Consider the following 24350-nt stretch of genomic DNA (forward strand, 5'->3'; position numbering starts at 1 on the left):
AAGAATTATAAAATATTTGAAGCAACAACAAAAAAAGAATAAAGAAGCTCCCATTTTTTAGCAATACAGGGAAAAATAGAGCATGAAAAAAATCCACAAAGCTGATATATATTTTACCAGTTTGAATATATCAAAGAGCTACCATTTTGGGGGTTTTATTTGTTTTTTAAAATACATTTTTATTGATTTTGGAGGCAAGGAGAGGGAGAAATAGAAACATTTATCAGCTGCTTCCTGCATGCTCCCTACTGGGCATGTGCCCTGACCAGGAATTGAACCAGTGACCTCCTGGTGCATGGGAGAATGCTCAACCAACTAAGCCACACCAGCTGGACTTTTTAAGATTTTATATTTTGCATCTAATTCTGATTCATGATTCATTTGGCATTTTGGTCAGTGGTTTAAGGTGGGCATCTAATTTTATCTTTTTCCAAATGGTTATCTAGTTATTTCAATAAAATTTATTTAAACATCTATCTTTTCTTAAGTGATTCAAGAGGCCATCTTTATTGTAAACTAAATTTTAAAATGTATTAGTGAGCCCAGCTGGGTGGCTCAGTTGGTTGAGCGTCATCCTGTACACCAAAAGGGTTGCAGGTTCAATCCCTAGTTGTGGTGCCTGTGAGAGGCAATCAATGTTTCTTTGTACATTGATGTTTTTCTCTCTCTCCCTTCCTCTCTCTAAAATCAATTTTAAAATATCCTCATTAAAAAAATACATTAGTGATTGGAGCACCAATATTTTTGAAGACCTCTATAGTGGCTGGCATCTATATGTCTGAGAATAATGAGATCCTAGCACAATAATGGCCAGAAAAACATGCCTAACTACCTGAGGTGGGTAAGTACATTTACCACAACAAACCACAGTATGGCAATTACAGTTTTGACTTATGTGGACTTGGGACAATAGTTAATTGACTGTTATAGTCCCTAGAAATAAAATAGATGCTGGGCAGCCTACTAAGATACCTGATGTATGTAGGAGGGAAAATTCTAGTAGTGCTAAGAAACCCGAGTCACAATTATGGGCATTCACAGCTTTTTACCCAGTTCCCAGACCTAATTCAGGTCACACATCTGAAGCCTCTTTTTCAAGGGAATTCCAAAGTCCTTAAGGAGAGACTCTGTGACTTAGCTCAGATGTGAATTTCCCTAAAGCCTTTCCAGAGGGACTTATTTCCCAGAGTGACTGAGCACTGGAAAAGGAAAATATCAAGACCTTAAGAAGTTATCAGGCCCGGTTTTGTTCAGTGGTTAGAGCGTTGGCCTGTGGTCCAGAGAGATCCAGGTTTGGTTCCCGCTAAGGGCACGTACCTCGGTTGCAGTTTGTCCCCGACCCTGGTTGGGTCGTGTGGGAGGCAGCCACTTGATGTGTCCCTTTCATGTCGATTTTTTCTCTCTCTCCTTCCCACTCTATCTGAACAAAAAATGGAAAAATATCCTCGGGTGAGGATTAAAAAAAAAAAAAGAAGTTATCAGATGTGGCTCTCAGACCCAAATGCCAGTGTGGTCCAACAATTAGTTATAGTCGGAGCTTATTATGGCAAGTGATAGCTGGAGCTCTGATATAAGTCCATTTAATGGAAGAGACAATGAGACCACAGACACATTTTAAGGTAATTTCCTCGTCCCAAAAAGGAATAAAGATATTTACTACCTGGCAAAATCCCCATATTGGCAACCTAACCCATGGAGTGAGGGTGATTACGTTGGAATGAGCCAAAGAAGTCCCTGAAACTATCTCCAAGATAGTAAGTCAAAAGTCAATATTGCATCCCTGCAGGATTTGCAGAGATTGATGCTGCCATCAAACTTGAATTATGCAGGGGTGGGTGATTTCTTCCTAGTTCCATTTACTTACCATCTGAGTCGTGGAGAATGACAGCAGTTTACCACAAATGTAATCAAGTGGAAATGTTTTATCTTTGCTGGATCAAAGCAACATAGCCCCCGGCCAACATGAAAGGGGAAAAAAAGACACCGTTTGGTGGAAGTCTTGATTCTGGAGTCAACAGTTACAATATTCAAGAGTGCTGCTACAACCAAGGCAGCCAGCTTGAAGTAGGGGTCCAGGACAGGAAATGGTTCTCAGCAGTCCAGGATGTGTTCGCCTCATCCTGCCACCAAGCCTTATGACTCAGCCAACCAAATGCTTCTGGAGTATCTCCAACAACTCCAAACAGAATTATAACCCTGAATCCTAGGGTTTTAGATAAAGACCAGTGCTCTCCTCCACCAAAAAGTATTCTCCACTTGAAAAGCAAATCTTGGGGACTGGTGGAAACTGAATCATGGGACACCAAGTGACTATGGACCCTAAATGGTCCATCATTAAGATCCATGTTATCTGACCCACCAAACTATAAAATTGGTTCAGTGGCATTCCATAGCATGATGGAAGTAGGCTTGAGTGGGTCCAGATGGCCCAAGTAAATGGCATTGGCAGGTGCTCCTACCATTCTGCCCATTTCCTACCAACCCATACCTATGTCATCATGGGGACCTCCACAGAACCTGGAAATCGAAGGGAAAAGCCCTATCCTGGTGCCTGTTGGATCTGCATGCTGTGCTGACTCCCAGCAGTGGACAGTCTCTGCCCTATTGATCCACGTGGGCACCCTGAAGGACAGTCATGAAGAACAACCCTCCCGAAGGGCACAGTTAGTGGTACAGGGTTGGGAGGCTTCATATATAATGGGAGGGTGTCGAGGAGTTGATCCCTCCCCCATTCACACATCCCTCCAACATTCTTAGCCATCACTTGGTCATAGCTCTTCACTGACACATTTCCAAACAGATAACTATACAGTGTTTTTGTTCTTTTTAATTCAGAAAGAGAGAGAAAGGGAAGAAAATAAAAAACATTTGTTTAAATAACTATTGCAGAAAAGGAGATCTGGGCTGGATGCTGGGACCTACCTCTTCCAGAATGGTGGTTTATTAATGTTTTAAACAAAACAAAAAAGAAATAAATTATTCTGCTCAATACTGTTTGGCATAATTGCATTGTTTTTTCATCTTCTACACAAACAGCCTCTTCAGGAAGCACTGAGATGAGACTGACAAGAATGGTTGATGCCTTAGCTCTCTAGAATGGTGGGAGAAGGCCCTGAGAGGCAATCCACCAAAGCCCCTTCCACCCCAACCAATCCACCCTGATTTTTTATTCCACCTACTTTTGGAATTAGGAAGGTACAGACTCAAGCTAGATTCTCAATATATTAACTTGTGGGGGTGTCCAATGCCCACCCAAACCATCCTCTAATACCCCCATGGTTACTATTCCTTTAGCCAGCTGCAGGAACTACACCAATGGCCAGGGGGCTGCTTGTTGGTACCAACTCAATAAGAAAATAGGTGTTATTTGTGTTGTCACTGTTGGACTGGGTGGTGGGCTGGGGGATCCTTTTAGTCGTTTGGAAGCTTCACAGAAGCTCTTTTTCCCTCCTAAACTTCCCTAACCTTGAAGGGTGAATACTATCAGCAGCTTCCTTAAGGGACTTAAGCTGGGTTCTGTCATGCAAGTAGCTTCCAGTTGTAATCCCTGGTTGTTAGCTTCCCAGCCCATTCCTGAGCTGGAAATGGAAAGTGAGTTAGAGCAAGAAGGCAGGAGGTGAGTGTGGGGGAGGGGGCCCATGGGCAGGGGAGGAGGCATGCAGAGGGGCAAGTCTACTCCTCCCCAGCTAGGCTCCAGGCTATTTCCACAGCCAGTTTAAAAGAATTTTTAAAGAATCTCTGTTGGTCAGCCATACCTGGTATTTTCAGGTTAACTAAGTTATGAGCCCAAAGCAATTTCCATCCCCAAGCAAGAGGTTTCCTACTCCTCTTTGGGGTGATGGGTGAAGGAAGAAGGTGCATGCACCAGGCAGCTGGGCTCCCCATCTCCAGCCTTCTTTCCCACATGTTGCTCCCTCTCCCTTGAGCCAGCCAAAGATATGTGTGTGTGTGTGTGTGTGTGTGTGTGTGAGAGAGAGAGAGAGAGAGAGAGAGAGAGAGAGAGAGAAGCAGCAGCGCCCCAAGAGAGAGAGAGAGAGAGAGAGAGAGAGAGAGAGAGAGAGAGAGAGAGAGAGAGAGAAGCAGCAGCGCCCCAATCAATCCCAGGGCAAGTTTTTGTTTCGTTGTTTTTTTCCAGAGCAAGTAGGCTGGTGAGGAGGCCCAGGGCCTAAAGAGGCGAGACACTAAAGGTTGTAGCGGTAGGGGCCAAGGATACACGTGAGTGAGAAGCACCTTACATTTGATATGAGGGGGCTTCCTTGTCCCCTGCCCAGTTCCTCACACCTATGTTCCAGAGTTAGGCCCTAGGCGAATTCCGCCCCCAAGCAAAAGTTGAACACAGTTCGTTTTCTGGTGAGACACTAAATGCCCTGGTCAGAAAGGCCATTCCATAGGGTGGCCAAAGTCAGGGAGGAGGTGGAGGGAGGATGAGGGGACCCAAATGCCCTCTGGATTCTCACTGCATTTCTTTGGTGGGTTGACACTCACCCATCTCGGCCTAAACGGTAAAAGAAGTGTAGGGTCTAAAATTCTCTCGGAGGCCTGGAGCGGTTTGGGAGGGCTCTGGGTTTTCCTCTGGGTGAAAGAGCGCTCCCTGGAAACCACCGGGATCGCCCCTCCGAGGCCACGAGGGACCCCCTGGGAGAGGAAGACTAGGGGCCACGGCCCGGCCATCCCCTCCACTTCCTTCTCGGCGTCCTCGGCAGGGTCAGGCCCGCAAGCGACTGCGACAGCTCCGACAGAGCCTGAGGAAAGTACTTTTTTGAGACCAGTAGCCAACCCTACTCTTTAAAAAGCGTGAAACAAAACCCTACCCAAAAGCCTGGGGGAGTGGGAATGGAGAAACGGCCGGTTCTCCTCCGAAGGCCATTGATTGGAGGAGACTGCGCCCAGCGCCGGAAATCGACTCGAGTTGAGCCACATGATTGATTGAGATAAACAAAGACTCCGCCCAGACGCAGCGTTGATTGGCGCTAGGCCCCCCAGTCTTGTGATTGGCAGGGAACAGCCGAACTCGCTGGGCGGCTGCATGATAAATCCAGACCGCGCCTGGTGTCGCTGGGGATTTCCTGGAGACACCCCACGCCTGGCGCCGCCCCGGCCGCCGCCCTGGGGGCAGGCCTCGAGTCCCGACCCGGAGCGCGCAGCGGCGTCTGGCGGCCGGGCCGAAAAAGTCGTGGCCAGACCTTTCTCAGTTGCCTCGGTAGACCTCGATCTTGCTGGCCTTGGCCAGCATGTCGATGATGTGGGCCTCGAAGTCGGCGTCGTGCACGCCGGTTTTCCGGAACTCGCCTGCATACCGGTTATTCTCCCAGTAGTGGTGCCAGTTGCCCCGGCTGTCGGCCCCGAACCCGTACACGTTCACCTGCAGGGGAGGGCGGTGCAGGTCACCCCAGGTCGGGGATTGTGAAAGACAGGACGCAGGACAGCCTTGGGTCGCAGTGGGGGAAGAGCCAGGAGCCGCAGGGACCCCCACGGCAACCCGAAGGCCGGCAGCTAATGGATTCCCAGAGCGGGGGAGGCATGTGAAGAGGGGACATCCAGGCCTGGGCTAAGGACACTGACAGAGGGAGAATGCTGCTCCCTTTCATCTCTCTTTCCACCGGTCTGATTGCTTCAAGAACAACATCCCAGTTTAGGGCTATTCCAACCCTTACTAACTTCCTTTTTTTTTTTAATGGAGTACTTTTATTTTAAAGCTGGTCAAGTACCCAGTACCATAACAATGAAGAATTTACTGGCAAATGTGGGTGTGCTGGGTGTGAGCACTTAAGAGTATGGCAGAGTACCACTGTCCACTAGTAAGATGTGACTCTTTGAATGACTAACCTCAGTTTTTAACACACAGGAGAGTAGACCTGCGGCCCACAGCTATGGGAGACAACCATCCCCCTGACACTTAACTACACTATCTTCATTCTATTCTATTTATGTTTTTTACTACTTTTTGCTTTATGGCAGATAATATCAATTACGGAAGTAGTATTCTATTTCCTTTGCAAAGAAATTTAACTTTCAAATTAAATGATTTCAGATTTGGTAAAATCATGAGAATAGTAAGCTTAGGGAATGTGATCTGTACTTGAGCTCCCAGAAATGGGGAGAAATCAAAGCCACTTGGTTTCTGTCTATAAAAACCCATTCCACTTGAGGCACTACTAAACTCTGAGAAAAGCTGCTTTCCCCTGTTCCATGGGCCCCACTGTTACCCCCAGTCTAGGCTACCCACCTCATCACACACATGCAGGGCAAAGAAGAGCACCAGCATCCCTGTGGATGGGTACCGCCCGTGATGCTCTGTCCACCTGTCGTGGATATACTTGAAGAAGGCTGGGTTGTAGATCTGGACCTGGGAGGAGAAAATGTGACAGGCACATAAGGGGTTTTGGGGCCCAGGGACTCAGGCCAGGCTCTGAGCAGCTTCTGCCAGTCCCTCCATGCTTGCCCTTAGACCTGTTCATCTGTATTCCCTGGTTCCTTGCAGCCTCTGTGGAGGACAGGCATACCAGCAGATGGGGATACTGAAGGTTCTGGAAGGGCACTAGAGGACACCTGAGCCATTGAACCAGGCACCACGAGTCAGATCTGCACTGTTTCCTCTGAGCTGGAGATAAAGAAGGGAGCAGAGCCCTGGCTGGTTTGGCTCAGCAGTAAGAGTCACAGGTTCGATTCTGGCCAAGGGCACATACCTTGGTTGCAGTTCATCCCTGGCCCTGGTCGGGGTCGTGCGAGAGGCAACCACTCGATGTGTCTCTCACATGAAGTTTCTCTCTCTCTCTCCTTCCCTCCCACTCAATCTGAAGATAAATAGAAAAATATCCTCAGGTTAGGATTAAAAAAAAAAACATTAAGAAAAAGGGGGTGGAGGAGGGAGCTTACCTTTTCTTTGTCTACTCGAAGGAAGGACTTCACTGGGGCATAGGTACTGCAAGCAAACAAAAAATAAATAACATTTAGATGGCGCCCTGGGACCCAGGGATGCCATTCCTCCTGCTCAAACCTGAGTGATGACAACCTCACAACAGAACCCCTGCTTCCAAACTGCTCTCCCACACTACATCACTGTAGTACCTCGATCAGAAACCTTCAATGGCCCCGTGCCCTTCAGGATAAAATAAGGATGTTTTATTAAACATGCATTGGGGCCTTCCATATTCCAGCCCCAACTTTTTTTCCCACTATTCTCTGCTGTGAACTTTAGTTAGCCAATCATCTCAAACCCACCATGTGTGTGCTCCTACCTGTGCTCACACTGGTCCTCTCACAACTCTCCTCACATTTAGCACAAATCTCTCCTTCCCTATTAGCCAGCCATGGCACTCATAACCTACACTCCCTTTTTTGATCCCTTTTAAATATATGGGATTTAAACTCTACAGCATTTATTTTAGCTTTTATGTCTCTCAAACATCAAGTCAGAACACTGTAACTTACACTTCTGTGTTTAAAAATACATGATGACAACAGGCAAAAGGTGGAAACAACCCAATTTTCCATTATTGGATAAGTGGATAAACAAAATGTGGCACAAGCTCAGCCGGTGTGGCTCAGTGGTTGAGCATCGACCCATTCACCAAGAGGTCGCCGGTTCGATTTCCAGTCAGGGCACATGCCCAGGTTATGGGCCTAATCCCCAGTGGGGGGCATGCAGGAGGCAGCCAATCAATGTTCTCTCTCATCGATGTTTCTATCTCTCCCTCTCCCTTCCTCTCTCTAAAATCAATAAAGAAAAAAAATTAAAGCCCTGGCCAGTTTGGCTCAGCGGTTAGAGTGTCGGCCTGCGGTCCGGAGAGACCCGGGTTCGGTTCCCGCTAAGGGCACGTACTTCAGTTGCAGTTTGTCCCCGGCCCTGGTTGGTCGTGCGGGTGGCAGCCACTCGATGTGTCCCTTCACGTTGATGTTTCTCACTCTCTCTCCCCTCCTCTCTCTCCCTCCCACTCTATCTGTACAAAAAAATGGAAAAATATCCTCGGGTGAGGATAAAAATTAAAAAAAAGAAAAAAAAGAAAAAAAATTAAAAATTAAAAAACAAAATGTGGCATAACCAGTAAAGGAATACTATTTAACCTTTAAAATGAATGAAGTCCCGACACATGCTACAACATGGATAAAACATTATGCTAAGTGAAATAAGTCAGATATAAAAGGACAAACAACTATATAATTTTTCACTCGTATGAAGTACCTAGAATAGTCTAATCATATAGGCAGAAATAACAGTGATTATCAGGGTCTGGGGTGGGAGAAAGGAATGGAGAGTTATTACTTAATGGCTACAGAGTTTCCATTTGAGATAAAATAGTTCTGGAAAAGGGTAGTAGTGATGTTTGCACAATAATGTGAGTGTACTTAATGCTACTGAACTGTATGGTTAATATTGTAAATTTTGCCCTAGCTGATTTGGCTCAGTGGCCAGAGCATCAGCCAGAGGATCCAAGAGTCACAGGTTCAATTCTGGTCAAGGGCATATACCTGGGTTGCAGGTTTGATCTCCGGCCCCGACTGAGGTCGTGCGGGAGGCAATCAATCAATGTGTCTCTCTCACATCCATGTTTTTCTCCCTCTAAAGATCAATAAAAAATCTTAAAAAAAAAAAAACTTGGTTAATTGAATTTCCTAAGATCCCCAACGGTGACTGGTCAGCTTCCCCTAAAGTTCTCAGAAGGCAGAGCTCCCACAGTCAGGAACCACCTCCTGGAACGGAGACCAAAATCAGACTGTTCTTTCCTCACCGTTCCACCACCAATATGCTGGCTGTCACCATGCAGGAATTGACAAAGAACATGTTCAGGCCTCAGCTAACGCACCACGTGGAGTCCTCCCTACTATTGCCTCCCTCCTCATCAGCCCCTCTTGGCCAAAATATTCAGTTAAAGAAATTCTAAGATCCAATCCCCTAGGAAGACTTCTCCCATATTGCACTCCCAGCGAGCAGAGCGGCTCACAATCGGATCTGCCCTGTGGACAGGGCGCTGGCGATCCACAGCAGGTCCAGGGCCTTGAAGGGCACCAACACAAAGCTGACGTTGGCAGGCAGGTTCTTGGCACTCTCAGGGTACATGAAATGGTGGGTGGTTCGGCTGCCAACATCCTGCTCAAAGCCCACAGTTGGCGCCTGATTCATTCTGCAGGGACAAGAGGTTGATATAAGAAACTGCCATAAAAAATACAAGTGGGTGTACACTTTGATCCAGTAATTCCGTTTCCAGAAATCCAGCCTACATAAACAGGTGCATAAGTGTGCAAAGATGTGTACAAAGATATTCACTGCAATATCACAATAGTGAAAAGTAGAAGCAATCAAACAATAAAGAACTGGTTTATACATTTTGGCCCATTCAAATAATGGAATACCACGTGGCAATCAGAATGAATGTAGATTTACATGTGCTGGTAAGAAATAAGTCCAGGAGCTATTCAGTGAAAAAAACCCAAGTGGTATGAGGCATCCCACTTCTTTCCTTATAATACATATCTCTTAAATATCTACTCCATGCAGCAGGAGGGAATTATAACACAGAGAAGGAAAACTTAAAATTTGATAGCGTGATACTATTTTTCATTAAAAGAAAGAAAAAGAAAATATACTTTTGTAATATGAATAGAAAAAACCTGGAATGGTATTAAAATTCTTAATCCTGGAAAATGGGGTTGGGGAGAGATAATTCATTTTTTATTGTATACATTTCTTTTTCGATGATACCTCACTTCTGTGAGGAACAGAGTACTTTGGAGAGAAGGCTTAATAGGAATGGTGTTTCTCAGCTGCTGGGGTACAGAGGGGGTAGCAGGCAGTGGAAGTCTTGGCTAGGCCCTGGGCTGTGCGGGAGCTGAGGTCAAGGTTGACTCTTGTGAGGACCCAGGAAACAAACCTCATGTCACCACAAATGGAGAGAACAAGATGATCCTGCAGATCAAAGGGCTACAGCTGCCCCAGGTTGGCTTCTGAAGAAAGCCCCCCATCTGTCTTTTCCACTGAATTGGCAGCCAGAGCTTTCACAAAGTCCCTTCTTAGACCTGTCAGGCAGCATCACTCTGCCTCCCACCCTTCAGTGGGCCCTGCTGCAGAGCCTCCACCTCCCTCAGGTTCCTCCCACTTGCTGGGCAGGCATCAATTTTCAAGTATGGGAATAAACAGAGTAAGAGGTCCAAAAGATATTTCAGAGTCTCCAAGACAGGGGAACATGGCATGCATCTGGAGATAGGATTTTGCTTTGAGGCTCTGATTCATTCTGGAGAAGCCAAGCCCTGGAAAGGGGCCAGAGAATGACAGAGGCTGAACTATATCCCTGTATCTCGAAGGCAACGCATTCTGGAATTCAATCTGTGCCCTGGCTGCCTCCAGCCACCATAGCACCTGGGGGCAGGGGCACAGGCAGGGTAGACGTGCATTCGTACTTAGGGTTTGGTGTCTGGTTGCTTAGTCCCTTTCATTCATTCATGTATTTACGGCAAGGCTACGATATGCCAAGACATTGCTCTAGGAGTTGTGGACCTATCTCCTGGCCAGCCAAAGCAGGACCAGCTCAGCTCCATTTGGAGTTGTCAGCAGGGCTCAGAAGACATTTAGGAGGAGGAGGCATTTAGGTGGGTAGAGCCATCAGCTCCCTGTAACTCAGGTTGGCCTTCCAGTGGGGTCATATAAGCAAAGTCACCTCCACTGCTAACTGGCTCCTTCTAAGTCAGCAGACTTATTACCACCTGGGTCACCCCTTCCACAAATCAATTTTGGGGCCCACTGCAACATACCACATCTCAGCCTGGTCCCTGTGAATTCACAGAGGGAACATCTGTGAATTCCTTTCTGCAGCCTGGCCTGACCAGGTGCCCCCCAGGTGTCATAGCAGCGAAGCCTTTTTTGTTTGTTGTGCTTCCACCCTGAAGCTTCCCAACCATCACTGGGGTGTAGATGGCAAGGCAAGGAGGCAGGGGCTTCAGGCAGTCTAGAACATTTCCCTGGACTTCCCGTGTTCCAGGGCTGCACCGGAGTGATGGCCACTTCATTCCCCTATCTCAGCCACTGTCTCTGGGTAAAGAGAGGCCCCTCTTCAGTTCCCAGCTTGCCTCCCTTGCATTCTGGGTGCCAGCAATTGGACAATGGGGAGAATCTCAGGGGCTCTGGGTTCCTGGATAGGGCCTAACATCCCTCTCCATCCCCCATACCCCACCATTCTCAACATAAGAAGGGTTTGCAAGGAATGTGGAAAGCCTCAGGGACATATTGCTGCCTTGGTGTTGCTATGGAGACAGCAATAGTTTCTAAGACAAAGCCCTTCTTTCCTCCTCCTGGGAAACCTGTCTTTCTGCAGTGCTCATCCTCAGAGATACTTTGTGAAAACTGGGCATTTTCAGTATCTTATTCTTAAGGCTCTTCCTCCAAGAAGTGGGATAGCATTTCCTGTCCCCAAGTTTGGTGAAGAAGTCAAAAAACGGGTTCAGAGCAGAAAGAGCAGCCCATGCTCAGCTCACAAGTCCATTCTCAGTCATTGTCCACCCCCAGACTTCTTGCTCTGTGTATCTGTCTGGAATGAATGCCCACCCAGCCCTTCTGTCCTCAAGGCTGGGCACCGATGTCTTGTTGAATGACTGAGCCCCCACATAATCTAAACCTTGTGACATAAAGGACAGCAGCCCAGAGCAAGCACCAGACAGCTTCTTCTTCTGCCCAGGATATACATCTTCGATGAGTCTTTTAGGAGGAATCACCTGTGACTATTAAGCAAGATGCTGGTTTGGTTTGGAGCCCTTACTCCTGGCACAACCACTGAGGAAACCAGGCAGATAGAAGGACCCCTGGTGGGAGTTTTCACTAGCAGCCAGCCAGGAGTCTATTTTCAGCTCTTTTCAGAGTAATTCAGAGTTGGAAATGGAGTACAAGCCTCAAGCAAACTCTTGAATGGGAATTCTGCTTCCCCATCCACCCCAACAAAGGCGAGACTCTATCACAGAAGGTTCTGGGTATTAGAGACCTATAACAACCCCAGCAACTGGCAACTCCTACACTGCCAGACAAGGCCATGAAGTCCAGTCCTCCCTCCAGGAGACTTGTTCTGGGCCTACCCTTGGGCTCCCTGTAGCTCACCTCATGATGAAGTTGTGCCCATCCACATCTGGCCCATAGCCAGAGCCCCGCAGGTTGCCCGAGTTCCCCACCACAGCACAGCGCCGGCACTGCTGGGGGTCCCGGAAACGGTAGGGGTTCTCCCCTGGTACTATCTGGAACAGCTTCTCCAGCACCTCATTGGTGTTCTGTGACTTGAACTGGGGCTGCAGCATCTGCAGAGGGGAGGGGAAGGGAGCGGGTGTGAACAGGAAGGGACTCCTGCCTGCCCCCTCTCCCCTGTCCTCACCCTCCACTTTCCAAGCCACACAGGACTCCTAACCAGGCTCTGTCAGGGAGCAGGAATTCTCTGAGCAGTGAGAACCCTCCTCTCAACAACAGTAAAGTGTCCCTTCGAGTTGCTCTGATGCACTGGAGGGGCTCAGGGGTCAAGGCACATTCAGGGACCTGTAGGCCTGTGTCAGCAGCAGAGAAACTTTTTGGGTGGGCTCCTCATACATAAAGAGGCCTCTGCTCAGCTGTCCCCTCAGGGCAGCTAGGAGTCACACAAAGAGGTCATTTTCAGTTGGAGGTAATGTGGAAAGTCTAGATGAGCTGCAGGGGCTGTTCCCAATCAGTCTATAGGGGGTGCCCCAGGAACATGGCCTGCAGAACTTGGTGACAGAAGATGCGTGGGGCAAAATTCATGGGACACATGGAGCTACTCCCTGAGCCCTCGGGAAAAGCAGAGAGGCATAGAAATTATTTCTTTTTTTTTTTTTATCCTCACCCAAGGACATTTTTCCATTTTTTATTCAGATAGAGCAGAGGGAAGAGGAAGAGAGAGAGAGAAACATCGATGTGAAAGGGACACATCGAGTGGCTGCTACCCACATGACCCAACCAGGGCCGGGGACAAACCGCAACCAAGGTACATGCCCTTAGCGGGAAGCGAACCTGGGTCTCTCCAGGCCAACGCTCTAACCACGGAGCAAAACCGGCCAGGGCCACAGAAATTATTTCAATGACAGAATAAAACTGGTCCCCTGCATGTCCCACCACCAATTATGGTGAAAAAAATACAAAATGAGCCCTGGCCAGTTTTGCTCAGTGGTTGGAGCGTCAGCCTGCGGACCAGAGAGTCCCGGGCTCGGTTCCCACTAGGGGCACATACCAAAAACAACCAAAATGAGCCCAGCTGGTGTGGTTCAGTGGTTGAGTGTCCACCCATGCACCAAGAGGTTGCCGGTTTGATACCTGGTCAGGTCATATGCCCAGTTTGTGGGCCAAATCCCCAGTACGGGGCAAGCAGGAGGCGGCCAATCAATGTTCTTTCTCTCTCATCAATGTTTTTATCTTTCTCTCCCGCTCCCTTCCTCTTACTCTAAAAATCAATAAAGTAAAAAAAAATTTTTTTTAAAAACCACCACAAAATGAGGTCCAGAGAGCAAATACCTATGGTGCCAGGCAGGTGACACACAGTAATGAGGTGGCAGGTTATCCATTAATAAGGAGCAACAGTCCATTGTTGCCATGTGAGATTGTGAGCCAAGAAGGAGCAATTTTTCTAATTTTTCAAGAGAAGCTGAAAATATGGATTTCATGTGAAATATCCTGATTCACAAATGCTGATAACTAATGCAAATATTTTAAAAACATTGAGTAGGCTGGCCTTGGTCCATGGGCCACCGATTGGTAAGGTCAAACTAGGGCTTTAAAATGCCCTGCAGCCTGAGCCATATATCTCGGTATTGTTGCCGAGCAGCTGTTGCTCAGGGGACAGAATACATGGAGGGGATGGAGTGGGGCTGCTTCTCTGCCTCTTCTGAGCACAGGAAGGACCCCTGGAAACAAGAACGTGAACTCAGTGTGGTGAGGGAGCTTAGCTGAGATGAGAATCCCCAAGTTCATGGTTAAAGAGGGTGAGTGTGGGGGCCAGGGGAGAAGAGGCTTCCGCTGTATCACAGCTGAGGAACATGTTTGGTGCTTAATGAGCCACGAGCTCCATCACTGTGGGCAGGAGGCCTGTCCTGCCCATCGGTCTACCTCTCTTCAGAGCCCTGTTCTGGCCCTAGGTAGCCACCACTGGGACCTGGAACGTTGGGCAAGCCCTGTGGACTCTCTGAACTTTGATTTTCCCACCAAAATAAAGGCTGTGACTATAAGCTGCAGGAAGGACCCTTCAAGGCCTCCAAGCTGTCACAGGAAGGGCCTGTGGGGCTCCTGGTGACCCTTCCACTGTAGACCTCCCTGTTCTTAGGAATTCTGATGGTCTGGGCCAGGAAGCAGGATCTGTCAGTTGTTCTGATAAGCCTGCTCACTTGAGCTCATCCTCACAGCATCCCTGAATGAAAGAAAAAAAAGATCTGGACTTTGGGGGGGGGGGGGTGGCTGGACTTCCAGGTTTTCTCAAAGGGTCAGAAGATCCAGCAGTGATGAATTGTATCCCACAGCAAAATTTCTGCAGCTGAGACTGGCCGCCTTCTTGTAAAGGGCAGGCCTTCTCCCTGTTGTCATGGTCCTCACTGCTCACCCTCCTCTCACTGGGACCACTCCTCTCATCTGTGTCCCCTGCCTGGCCCAGGAGGCATTTCTGGTCTATGCTCGGTCCCTACAGGCACTAGAGATTTTTAGTTCTCTCTCCTTCCAGGCCAAAGCTCCCTCTGCTCTTCAGATTCTGTGATCCTAGTACATGGGCTCTGGTTAAATGGTCCTCTGACAGCCCAAACTCAAGAGGGGGCCCTAAGAGTGACTCCCAAATGAGGCGGGACAGATCCCTGGAGAGGAGCAGCAAGGGCAGGAGGCCATGGTTATCTCACCATCCACCACTTCTGGACATCAGGGGGCAGATCCATATTCTCTCGGGTCCAGACAGGAGAAATGTTGCTGTCAAAGTGGCTGTCAAACCAGTCAGAGGCGCCAGTGTCACCCATGCAGCGGCGGCAGGCACAGCTCTTGCCAGAGAGCCCCTCCTTGCTGAGGCGCTGCAGGCCAGCATAGCCGGGTACCAGCTTCACCCGGTGGGTGCCCCCCAGAGCTCCTGAGTCCAGGTAGGGCAGGGTGGCCATGCTGTGGTGGGAGTAGGTGAAGAGCAGTGACATGATGAACACCAGCAGGAAGACCACGGAGAAGAACCATACCCGCAGGGAGCACTTCATGTTGCGAAGCCCCGGGAGGCTGGACCACCAGCCCGGCGGGCAGCCGGGAGTCACTGTGGCCACTCCTTTCCCTGCCCACTGGCAGACCAGCCAAAATGTAGCCTGCCTGTACTAGGGCATAAGGGCATGTGCTGCAGAGGCAACAGCAGCAGGAGTGCCAGACCACGCCCTCTCTCAGGATTAAGAGCAAGCACGTGGGCAGGATTGGCTCCCCTGTCCCTGAGCCACTTGGGCCCCTGCTTATGGCTTCATTGGGTCTCTCTCTCACTAGCTGGGCCACAGATGCTCTGCCTCTCCTGCTGCCCTGGCAAGGGGGAGGTCAGTCCATCCCAGCCTTCTAGTCCATTGGGGTTGCTGGCTGCCAGCTCTGGGGGCCCCCCTCTTTGGCGGCTTGAAATGATCCAGTCTGGAGTAGTCGGGGTCCTTGTGGTTCATGAGCAGACAACGAGGCAGCCCCTCGTCCCCTGAAGCAGGGAAGCCCTTGAACCCCAATCACAACAGAGAACACGTGGGCTTCAAGCAGCTTTGATTTCATGCAAGAGGTGTCCACCCCTCAGATGTCCTCCCGGTCCAACCCCTCTGCCAGGGGAGGGAAACCAGTCCCCAACCCTGAGAGAAGAAACCAGGACACTCTGTGGGTGTCGCAAAACTCTGCCGTAGAGGCCAAGATCCTCCCTGCATTAGGTTCTGCTCTTCCGCTTCCCATCAAGGTACAGGTCCCTTCTCCAGATGGTCACAGCCCCAAGTGCAGTTTCCTAAGGGGTTGCAGAGCTCCTGTTGCAATGGAGTCCTCTGGGGCCTGGGCACAGCTGCTGCTCAGCGGGGTGCTGCTCTGAATGCAGCCTGGATCAGCAGAGCATGTGCCAAGCTCCCAGCCAGGGCCTGGGCATCCTTCCTGGTGCTGCTGGCCCAAACGCAGAGGCCGCTCTGCCCATCCCTGCTCCCTGGAAGCCAGCTGTCCTGCCGTCTTGCTGATAGCTCCTGCTAGCAGTAATCCCTTGGCAGGCTCCCCTCACTGGTCAGGCACCAGGCTGCCTCAGCATGGCCCTGAAATTGCAGAGAGGAAAAATAACGTGCAGATAAAATTGCATATGCGCACATATGTTCTCCCACAGCTCTGCCCCCAAGTCCCAGAGGGCAGTAGAGGTGATGCCCATTTAACCAAAGGGTAAACAAAAGAAAGGGCTCTTGCCTCTAACTACTTACAGGTAGCATGCTCTCCTAACTTGGGGCTCAGAGGATAAGATTAGCCCACCATACTCACTTAAACTAGGACAGAAAGCGATTTCCCTGGAGTCACATGGCAAGTCCCTGCAAGAATCAGGTTTAGAAAGTTTCTAGTCCAGTTTCCCTTACAGGAAACCTACCCCCAAAAATGCACTCACCAAGGCTCAAAATTCACCTTGGCTCCCCTCAGCTCCCTGCCTGTTCCTATAAGGCGGTACATAGTCCTTTTATTTCCTTGTGGCCTGTGGAACAAATTTATAATAAACTCTTAATAATATATTTTTTTAAAGTTCCTAGTTCAGGTATGTAAGGTTAATTTGAGGTGAAACGTAATTGAAAAATATCCCAGAGAAGATCTCAGGGGACTGAGAATATGACTCCCCACCTTGGTTCTCCCATACCCTCTGATGCCTGTGAGAAGCCCCTCCAAGTAAAACAGGGGGCTGGGCCTGGGTGCTGAAATTTGCCCTCTTCTCTCTCAAAAGTGGATTATAGATGAGGTATTCCTGGGTTAAGCTCAGTGAACCATTAACAATCCTCCCAGCTCTGGTGTAGGGAGAGAACGTGACTGTGTCTGAACACGGCGGTGCCAGGCTCAGCACCACCACCACAACCCAGCCCTCTGGGCTTTGTCTTCATCTGTATGTTATGGATAAAATGAATGCCATAGTCCCTGGGGACACTGACTATCTGAGGCCCTGTGCTGCCCTGGCTGGCAAGAGCAGGGAGAAGAGGCCACTTGCCAGAGGTTTGGGGCTCAGCCCTAAGGAGACTGTATCCATGCCACGTGCAAAGGAGCTGGGGCAAGGGGCAAGAACAACTCTGAGAGTGGAGCCTCCAGGCCCCGGCCCCAGCAGCATGAGGATTGTTCAATCCTGGCTACCTGTCTCTCCCCACCAGCTCCTGTCTACATCTGGCTAGCCCAGTTCTGACCTGACCCCTAGACCTCGCACCCCTCCCTGAAAGCTCCAGCTCCAGCCAGCCCTTCGAGGGTCCTCTGGCTATTGCCCGCAGTTGCAGAGAAGGCCTCTCCAGCTCTGTGTTCAAGAACCTCAGCTGCCCCTTCGTGGCAGTTCGAATTTCTGGGGTCAAATCAGACCAGAAAGCCATCAGGGAATGGAACCAACACATGTCAATAAGGATGGCATTATTCAGAGGGGGCAGACAATGTTCATAGAAGTGAAGGAACTTGCATAAGGTCATGACCTAAAAAATGGAGGTGATATTTGAGTCCAGGTCTACCTGGTCCAAAGCCTGTGACTGGCCAGGGCACAGAAAGGGGCCTGTGAACTCTCTGAACTACACAGGGGCTTAGGGGTGAGAGATAAGGAGACACAGAAGCTGGCTTCCCCACATGCCTCACCCAGGGCTCCTGGCTCTCATCCCCAGGGGCCCCAGCAACACAGGCTCCGGTGTGCCCCCCCCCCCAACACTCTACTGCTATTTGGCAGGCCTGACTCTAGGCATGATGTTCGGCTGAATGGTCTGTAGACAGGAAGCCAGGTCATTGTGTCTTCCAGTTCCCCTTTTGCCCACTTCTACTCCCAACATTTAAGGAAAAGAACTTGGTTTTACAGAGTGCCGCTCCCTACGTCCCGTGACCTGAGGAGGTCAGCCGTGAGTGGCCCTGGGAAGAGGTGACTTTCCAGGCTGCGCAAGGGAGACCTGGTTTCTGGTGGGCAGCCCACTATGGCCACTGAAGGCAGGGGCTGGGCAGGAGGCTCCAAAGGAAACAGCCCCCATCAGAACTCCTTGGCATCCTAATTCAAAGAAGAGGCACCTGAGGTAATTGACTGCCTTGGTGAGGTGAGGAAAAGCCCTAGTTTCCACAACATATTTGGAAAGAGCAAAGAAGTAGAGCAGCTGGAAAAAGCCCTAGCTTTGGGAACCCCATGGGCAGGCTGTTCCTGGGAGCTTGAGCTGCTCAACTTTCATCGAGTGCAAATGGAGGCACAGGTTATTGCTAAAACAGATCAGAAGTCCCTAGACATGCATGAAAAACCCCAGAAGTCATCCACTCCTGACCCTTACTAAGTGCTTTCACAGGTCTTATTTTCTCCTGGGAACTCCCCATCCCGCCAAGTGCCCATTGCCTAATTCTGTTTGCTCCCCTTCACCGCTGGTCTGACCATTCATATTAAACCCATTCATGTACCCCAATATAAAAAAGTCAGTGGGGGAGGTGCATCAGTCCCCACCTCTGTTGCCCAAAAAGGGGAGCAGGCTAGCCTTCTGGGGGCACCTGACTGGTGAGGCTTGTTTATTCATTCCATAAATGAGGGGCCAGTGGGATGGTGTGAGATAGGACACACCTATTCTCTCTTCATGGCGCTTTCGGGTTTTTTTTATCCTTGTTTATTATTTTTATTGACAAAGTTTACAGAAACAAATTAAATATTTCAGCAGCAGTCTCTCTGGAGCACGCCCATGCCTTCCCCACCTCCTTTCCCCCCAGGGCGTGCTCTTTCTCTTTCCAGAAGCCTCTCCTTCCTCTTTCATCCCTCAAGGTGAGCATCTCTCTCCCTCCCTATCCTAAATTCCAATGGCCCTTCTACTACCTAAAACATTGTAAGTAAATTTTCTCTTATAATTTGAAAAAAATTAAATTTTGAAAATCAAAGGCCAATTCTTAGGTCTCATTTAGTTTATTCCATTCATCTGTATTAAGTGTACCTTTTTCTTTTTCTTTTTTTTTTTTTTTTATCCTCACCCGAGGACATTTTTCGATATTTTGTTCAGATAGAGTGAGTGGGAGAGAGAGAGAGAGAAACATCGACGTGAAGGCGACACATCGAGTGGTTGCCACCCACACGACCCAACCAGGGCTGGGGACAAACTGCAACCAAGAAGTGTACCTTTTTCTAATGTCTTAACAGCTTTATCAAGAAACAAGTCAAAACTGAAAATACTTGTTAGCAGTCAACATATTTTTACATATTTCTGTTCTATGATCTTTATTTTATTTTATTATTTTTTTTATCCTCACCCGAGGACATTTTGCATTTATCTCCAGATAGAGCAGGAGGGAGAGCGGGGGAAGAGAAAGAGAGAAACACTGACGTGAGAGACACATCGAGTAGCTGCCACCCACACGACCCCAACCGGGCTGAAGACAAACTGCAACTGAGGTACGTGCCCTTAGCGGGAACCGAACTTGGGACTCTCTGGTCTGCGGGCCGACGCTCTAACCACTGAGCCAAACCGGCCAGGGCAAGATATCTTTATTGTAAACACTCAATTGATTTATCTATCATTTATCAGGAAGAAAAAGCCTGACCTGTTAAAAACAGCCAGGTTTTAGAGATTCATCCAGTAGTTTGTGTGCATCAGTACTCTGTCCTTTTCCATGTCTGGACATTTCAACTGTTTCCAGTTTTTGGTTGTTAGGAATAAAACTGCCATGAACCCTGGCTAGTTTGGCTCAGCGGTTCAAGTGTCAGCCCGGGGACCAGAGTCACAGGTTCGATTTTGGTCAAGGGCACATACCTCAGTTGTGGTTCATCCCTGGCCCCGGTTGGGGTCGTGCAGGTGGCAACCAATCGATATGTCTCTCTCACATCAATGTTTCTCTCCCTCTCTTCTTCTCCTCCCTCTCTCCCTCTCACTCTATCCAAAGAAAAATGTAAAAATATCCTCAGGTGAGAATAAAAAAGTAAAAACAGCCCTGGCCGGATTGGCTCAGCGGTTAGAGCGTCGGCCTGCGGTCCAGAGATACCTGGGCTTGATTCCCACTAAGGATGTGTACCTCAGTTGCAGTTTGTCCCCGGCCCTGGTTGGTCATGCAGGTGGCAGCCACTCGATGTGTCCCTTTCATGTCGATGTTTTTTTTCTCTCTCTCTCTCCCTCAGGAAGGAAGGAAGGAAGGGGACTTCCGGTCAAGATGGCAGGTAGGTAAATGCGGTATCGCATCCTCCCACAACCACGTCAAAGTTACAGCTAAACTACAGAACTACCATCATTCAAAACCGCCTGAAATCAAGCTGAATGGAAGTCCTACAACTACGGAATTAAAGCAGCAGCCACTTCCAGACTGGTAGGAGGGGCGGAGGGGTGGAGGGGCGGAGAGGCGGAGGCACGAGGGCCGGTGGCAAGACGGGCTGGTCCCACACCCAGGTGTGGCGGATAAAAATCAGGAGCATACCTCGGCTGGGAAGGTCCTTCCTGAGGACTGAGGGGTCCCTGTCCCACACCAGGTGCCCCACTCAGGGTTCCAGTGCCAGGAAGAGAAGTCCCCATAACTTCTGGCTGGAAAAACCAGCAGGAACTGAGGCTCAGGGAAACTGAAGCGGCTGGAGCCCCAGGCAGCTCCTTAAAGGGCCCGCGCCCGAACTTATCGGACTCTCTCCCTCTAAGCTTGGAGGGGAGGCAGCTCAAGGGGCACCAGAGACATACAGGGAAGAACTGAGCTGTTTGGCACTGGAGCGAGGGCTGGAGAGGGGGCTTTCTCTGGGACAAACGTGCTGTCAGAGGTCTTTGTTCCTTTGCTGAGTCCTTCCCTGGGGCGGAAGACAGAAGCCATATCTGGGACTCCAGTAACCTGGCTCACACTGGTAGCCCCGCCCTGGTGACTCCCTGAGGCCCCGCCCCACTTTCAGGCCCACCCAAGCTGTTGCCACTTGCTTAACCATAGGATTGGCCTGTCTTGGATCCTGCTTCAGGTTTTCCTAAATTCTTTCAAACGAGCAGCATCTGGTCTCAGCTAGCCCCATACCACTTGTTAAGTAATACACAGAAACAAACACAGGGAGGCAGCCAAAATGAGGAGACACAGAAACAGGTCCCAAATGAAAGAACAGAACAAAACCTCAATAAAAGAACTAAGCAAAATGGAGATAAGCAACCTAACAGATGCTGAGTTCAAAATACTGCTTATAAGGATGCTCAATGAACTTAGTGAGGGCCTCAAGAGCATAAAAAAGGACCAGTCAGAAATTATGGATGCACAGTCAGAATTGAAGGAGGCATTAACTGAAATAAAGAATAATTTACACAGCTTCAATAGTAGAGTACGTAAATCCAAGAAGCAAACCATCGATTTGGAATATAAGGAAGCAAAAAATGCCCAATCAGAACAGCAAAAAGAAAAAAGAATCCAAAAAAATGAGGATAGTGTAAGGAGCCTCTGGGACAACTTCAAGTGTGCCAACATTCGCATCTTGGGGGTGCCAGAAGGAGAAGAGCGAGAACAAGAAATCGAAAACCTGTTTGAAACAATAATGGCAGAAAACTTTCCTAACTGGGTGAAGGAAACAGACATACAAGTCCAGGAAGCACAGAGTCCCAAACAAGATGAACCCCAAGAGGCCCATACCAAGACACATCATCATCAAAATGCAAAAGGTTCAAGACAAAGAGAGAATCTTAAAAGCAGCAAGAGAAAGGCAGCTAGTCACCTACAAGGGAGTTCCCATTAGGCTGTCAGCTGATTTCTCAAAAGAAACTTTGCAGGCCAGAAGGGAATGGAAGAAATATTCAGAGTGATGAAAAGCAAGAACCTACAACCAAGATTACTCTATCCTGCAAAGCTGTCATTTAGAATTGATGGCCATATAAAGACTTTCCCAGACAAGAAAAAGTTAAAGGAGTTCATCACCACCAAACCATTATATGAAATGATGGTCTTTTTGAAGAAAAAGATAAAATATATGAACAAACAAAATGGCAATGAATACATATCTATCGACAATGGAATCTACAAACAAAATGAACAGGCAGAACAGAAACATTCTCATAGATACAGAGAACATTTTGTTGGTTACCAGTTGGGAGAAGTGGGTTGGGGAAATGGGTGAAAAAGGTGAAGGGATTAAGAAGTACAAATTCATTGCTAGACTGACAAACCTCAAAGGGAAGGGGGTTGGGAGGTGGGAAGAAATAAACCAAAGAACTTATATGCACAACCAATGGACACAGACAACAGTGTGGGAAAAGGCAGGAGGGGGGCGGGAGTGGGGAGGAGGGGGTCAATGGGGGAAAAATGTGAAACATCTGTAATACATTTTACATTCAACAATAAAGATTTAAAAAAGAAAGAAAGAAAGAACAGCCAAATTCAGGAAATTCCCTCTGAAGGGGAAGGAAGGTAGATAAGATCAAGGAGGGGCCTGCAGAGGCTTCAGAAGTACTGGGTAAGGTATTGGGTACAGAGTGATTTTTATTTCTATTCTTTACATGTGATATGTAAGATGTTGACTGTGATATATTTCATAATAAAATCTAATGTTCTTAGGTTAAAACATTTTTTACTGAAAGATCATTGGCTGCTGTGGGAGCCTAGCAGGGAGATCGGAGAGGAGGAGCTCCTGTAATAGCCCAGGCAACCCAGGTGGTGAGAAGCAGCTGGATGTATTCTGAAGGGTTTGAATGACGGGAATGGGGTGGGAGGTGGGAGAGGTAGGCCCAAATTAGGGTGACATAGAGGCTTGTGACCTGAGTAACCTGGTGGAAGGGGTGGCATTCATGACACAGAAAAGACAGCAAAGGAGTGAGTTTGAGTGGGAATGAACAAGAGTTCTGTTTGCAGCAGATTAAATTGGAGATGCCCTTTAGACTCCACATGGAAATGGCAAGAGGAAATTGGACACACATATCTGAAGCTCAGGCAGGAGGCCAGAGCTGAGAGCATCAGAGTACAGTTTATTTTTAAAACAACAGGACTAGAAGAAATTATCTAGGGAGGATCTGACACAGATAAGAAAAGGTGGCCCAGGAGAGAGTCCTGAGGCACTCCAATGTCTAGAAGAGGAGGCCAGTAGAGAGACAGGAAAGAAATGGTCAGTTAAGCAGGGGGAAAACCAGCCCTGTGTCTGGGAAACCAAGAGAAGAAAGTGTTTCAACATGAAGGAGAGCCCTGGCCGGTGTGGCTCTTGGTTGGGTTTCGTCCCAAGCACCAAAAAGGTTGCCAGTTTGATTCCCAGTCAGAGCACATGCCCGGGTTGCAGGCTCAATCCTCCAGGTTGTGGGCATGTAAGAGGCAGCCGATCAATGTTTCTCTCTCCCTCTCCTCTCCTCTCTTTCTAAAAATCAATTAAAAATCTTTAAAAAAAATAAATAAAAGAATGAAGGAGAATTCATTATGTCAAGTTTTTCTGAAAAAGTAAGATGTGACTGAGAACGGATATTCTAAGGCTAGATGGGAGGTCAGCGGTGACCTTCACAATGGCTGACCCAGAGTATGGCGGGGGTGAAATGTGACTGGATGAGAAACGGCCAACAAGCAGATGAAAAGATGCTCAACATCATTCACTATCAGGGAGATACAAATTAAAACCACAATCAGATCTCATTTCCCAATCAGTAGGATAGCTATAACCAAAGCGACATTAACAAGTGTTAGTGAGGAACCCTCATACATTGCTGGTGGGGTTACTTTGGCAAACAGTCTGGCGGTTTCTCAAAAGCTTAAACATAGAGTTATTACCATATGACTCAGCAGGAAAGAAGAAAATATGTATCCACACAAACATTTGTACACAAATGGTTATAAGCAGCATTATTCATATGAGCTCCAATGTGAACCTTAAAACATTGTGCTAAATAAAAGAAGCCAGTCACAAAAGACTACATATGACATGATTCCATTTATATGAAACTTTCAGAAGAGGCAATTCTATAAAGTAGATTCGTGGTTGCCTAGGGCTGGGGGTTGGGGGAGATGGAGGATGATTGCTAATAGGTAGGGAGTTTCCTTGTGGGTGATGAAATGTTTCAAAATTGTTTGTGATAATGATTGCATAACCATGTGAATAAACTAAAAACCACTGAACTGTACACCTGAAATAGGTGAACTGTAAGATATGTGAATTATATTTCAATAAAGATGTTACCAGAGAAAAGGGAATGGGATAAAGTGGAATGGGGGTTAAATCGGGAGATATTACAGAATGTTTGGATACTAGTGGGAGTGATTCAGTAGAGGGAAAAGTTAA

At 48.2% G+C, this 24350-nt stretch overlaps 1 protein-coding gene across 3 annotated transcripts in view; it reads right to left on the reverse strand.

Annotated features, from left to right (window-relative positions):
- Positions 1–4054: 4054 nt before the first annotated feature.
- The window catches only part of ST3GAL2 (ST3 beta-galactoside alpha-2,3-sialyltransferase 2), a 46823-nt gene continuing 26527 nt past the window's right edge, over positions 4055–24350 (reverse strand). The window contains exons 2-9 of one of the 3 annotated variants that reach the window (XM_036275659.1): positions 16581–16664; positions 16460–16506; positions 14857–16242; positions 12080–12273; positions 8943–9122; positions 6877–6922; positions 6227–6346; positions 4055–5362 (exon numbers count right to left, since the gene is read on the reverse strand). In XM_036275659.1, the coding sequence (XP_036131552.1) occupies positions 5189–5362; positions 6227–6346; positions 6877–6922; positions 8943–9122; positions 12080–12273; positions 14857–15195 (1053 nt within the window). In that variant the 5' untranslated portion in view covers positions 15196–16242; positions 16460–16506; positions 16581–16664 and the 3' untranslated portion in view covers positions 4055–5188. Of the gene's footprint in view, positions 5363–6226; positions 6347–6876; positions 6923–8942; positions 9123–12079; positions 12274–14856; positions 16243–16459; positions 16507–16580; positions 16665–24350 lie in introns of those variants that run through there. The other 2 variants (XM_036275662.1, XM_036275660.1) reach the window with 2 other exon arrangements.

Source organism: Molossus molossus, unplaced genomic scaffold (assembly GCF_014108415.1).
Source record: "Molossus molossus isolate mMolMol1 unplaced genomic scaffold, mMolMol1.p scaffold_m16_p_21, whole genome shotgun sequence".
NCBI classification, from domain to species: domain Eukaryota; kingdom Metazoa; phylum Chordata; class Mammalia; order Chiroptera; family Molossidae; genus Molossus; species Molossus molossus.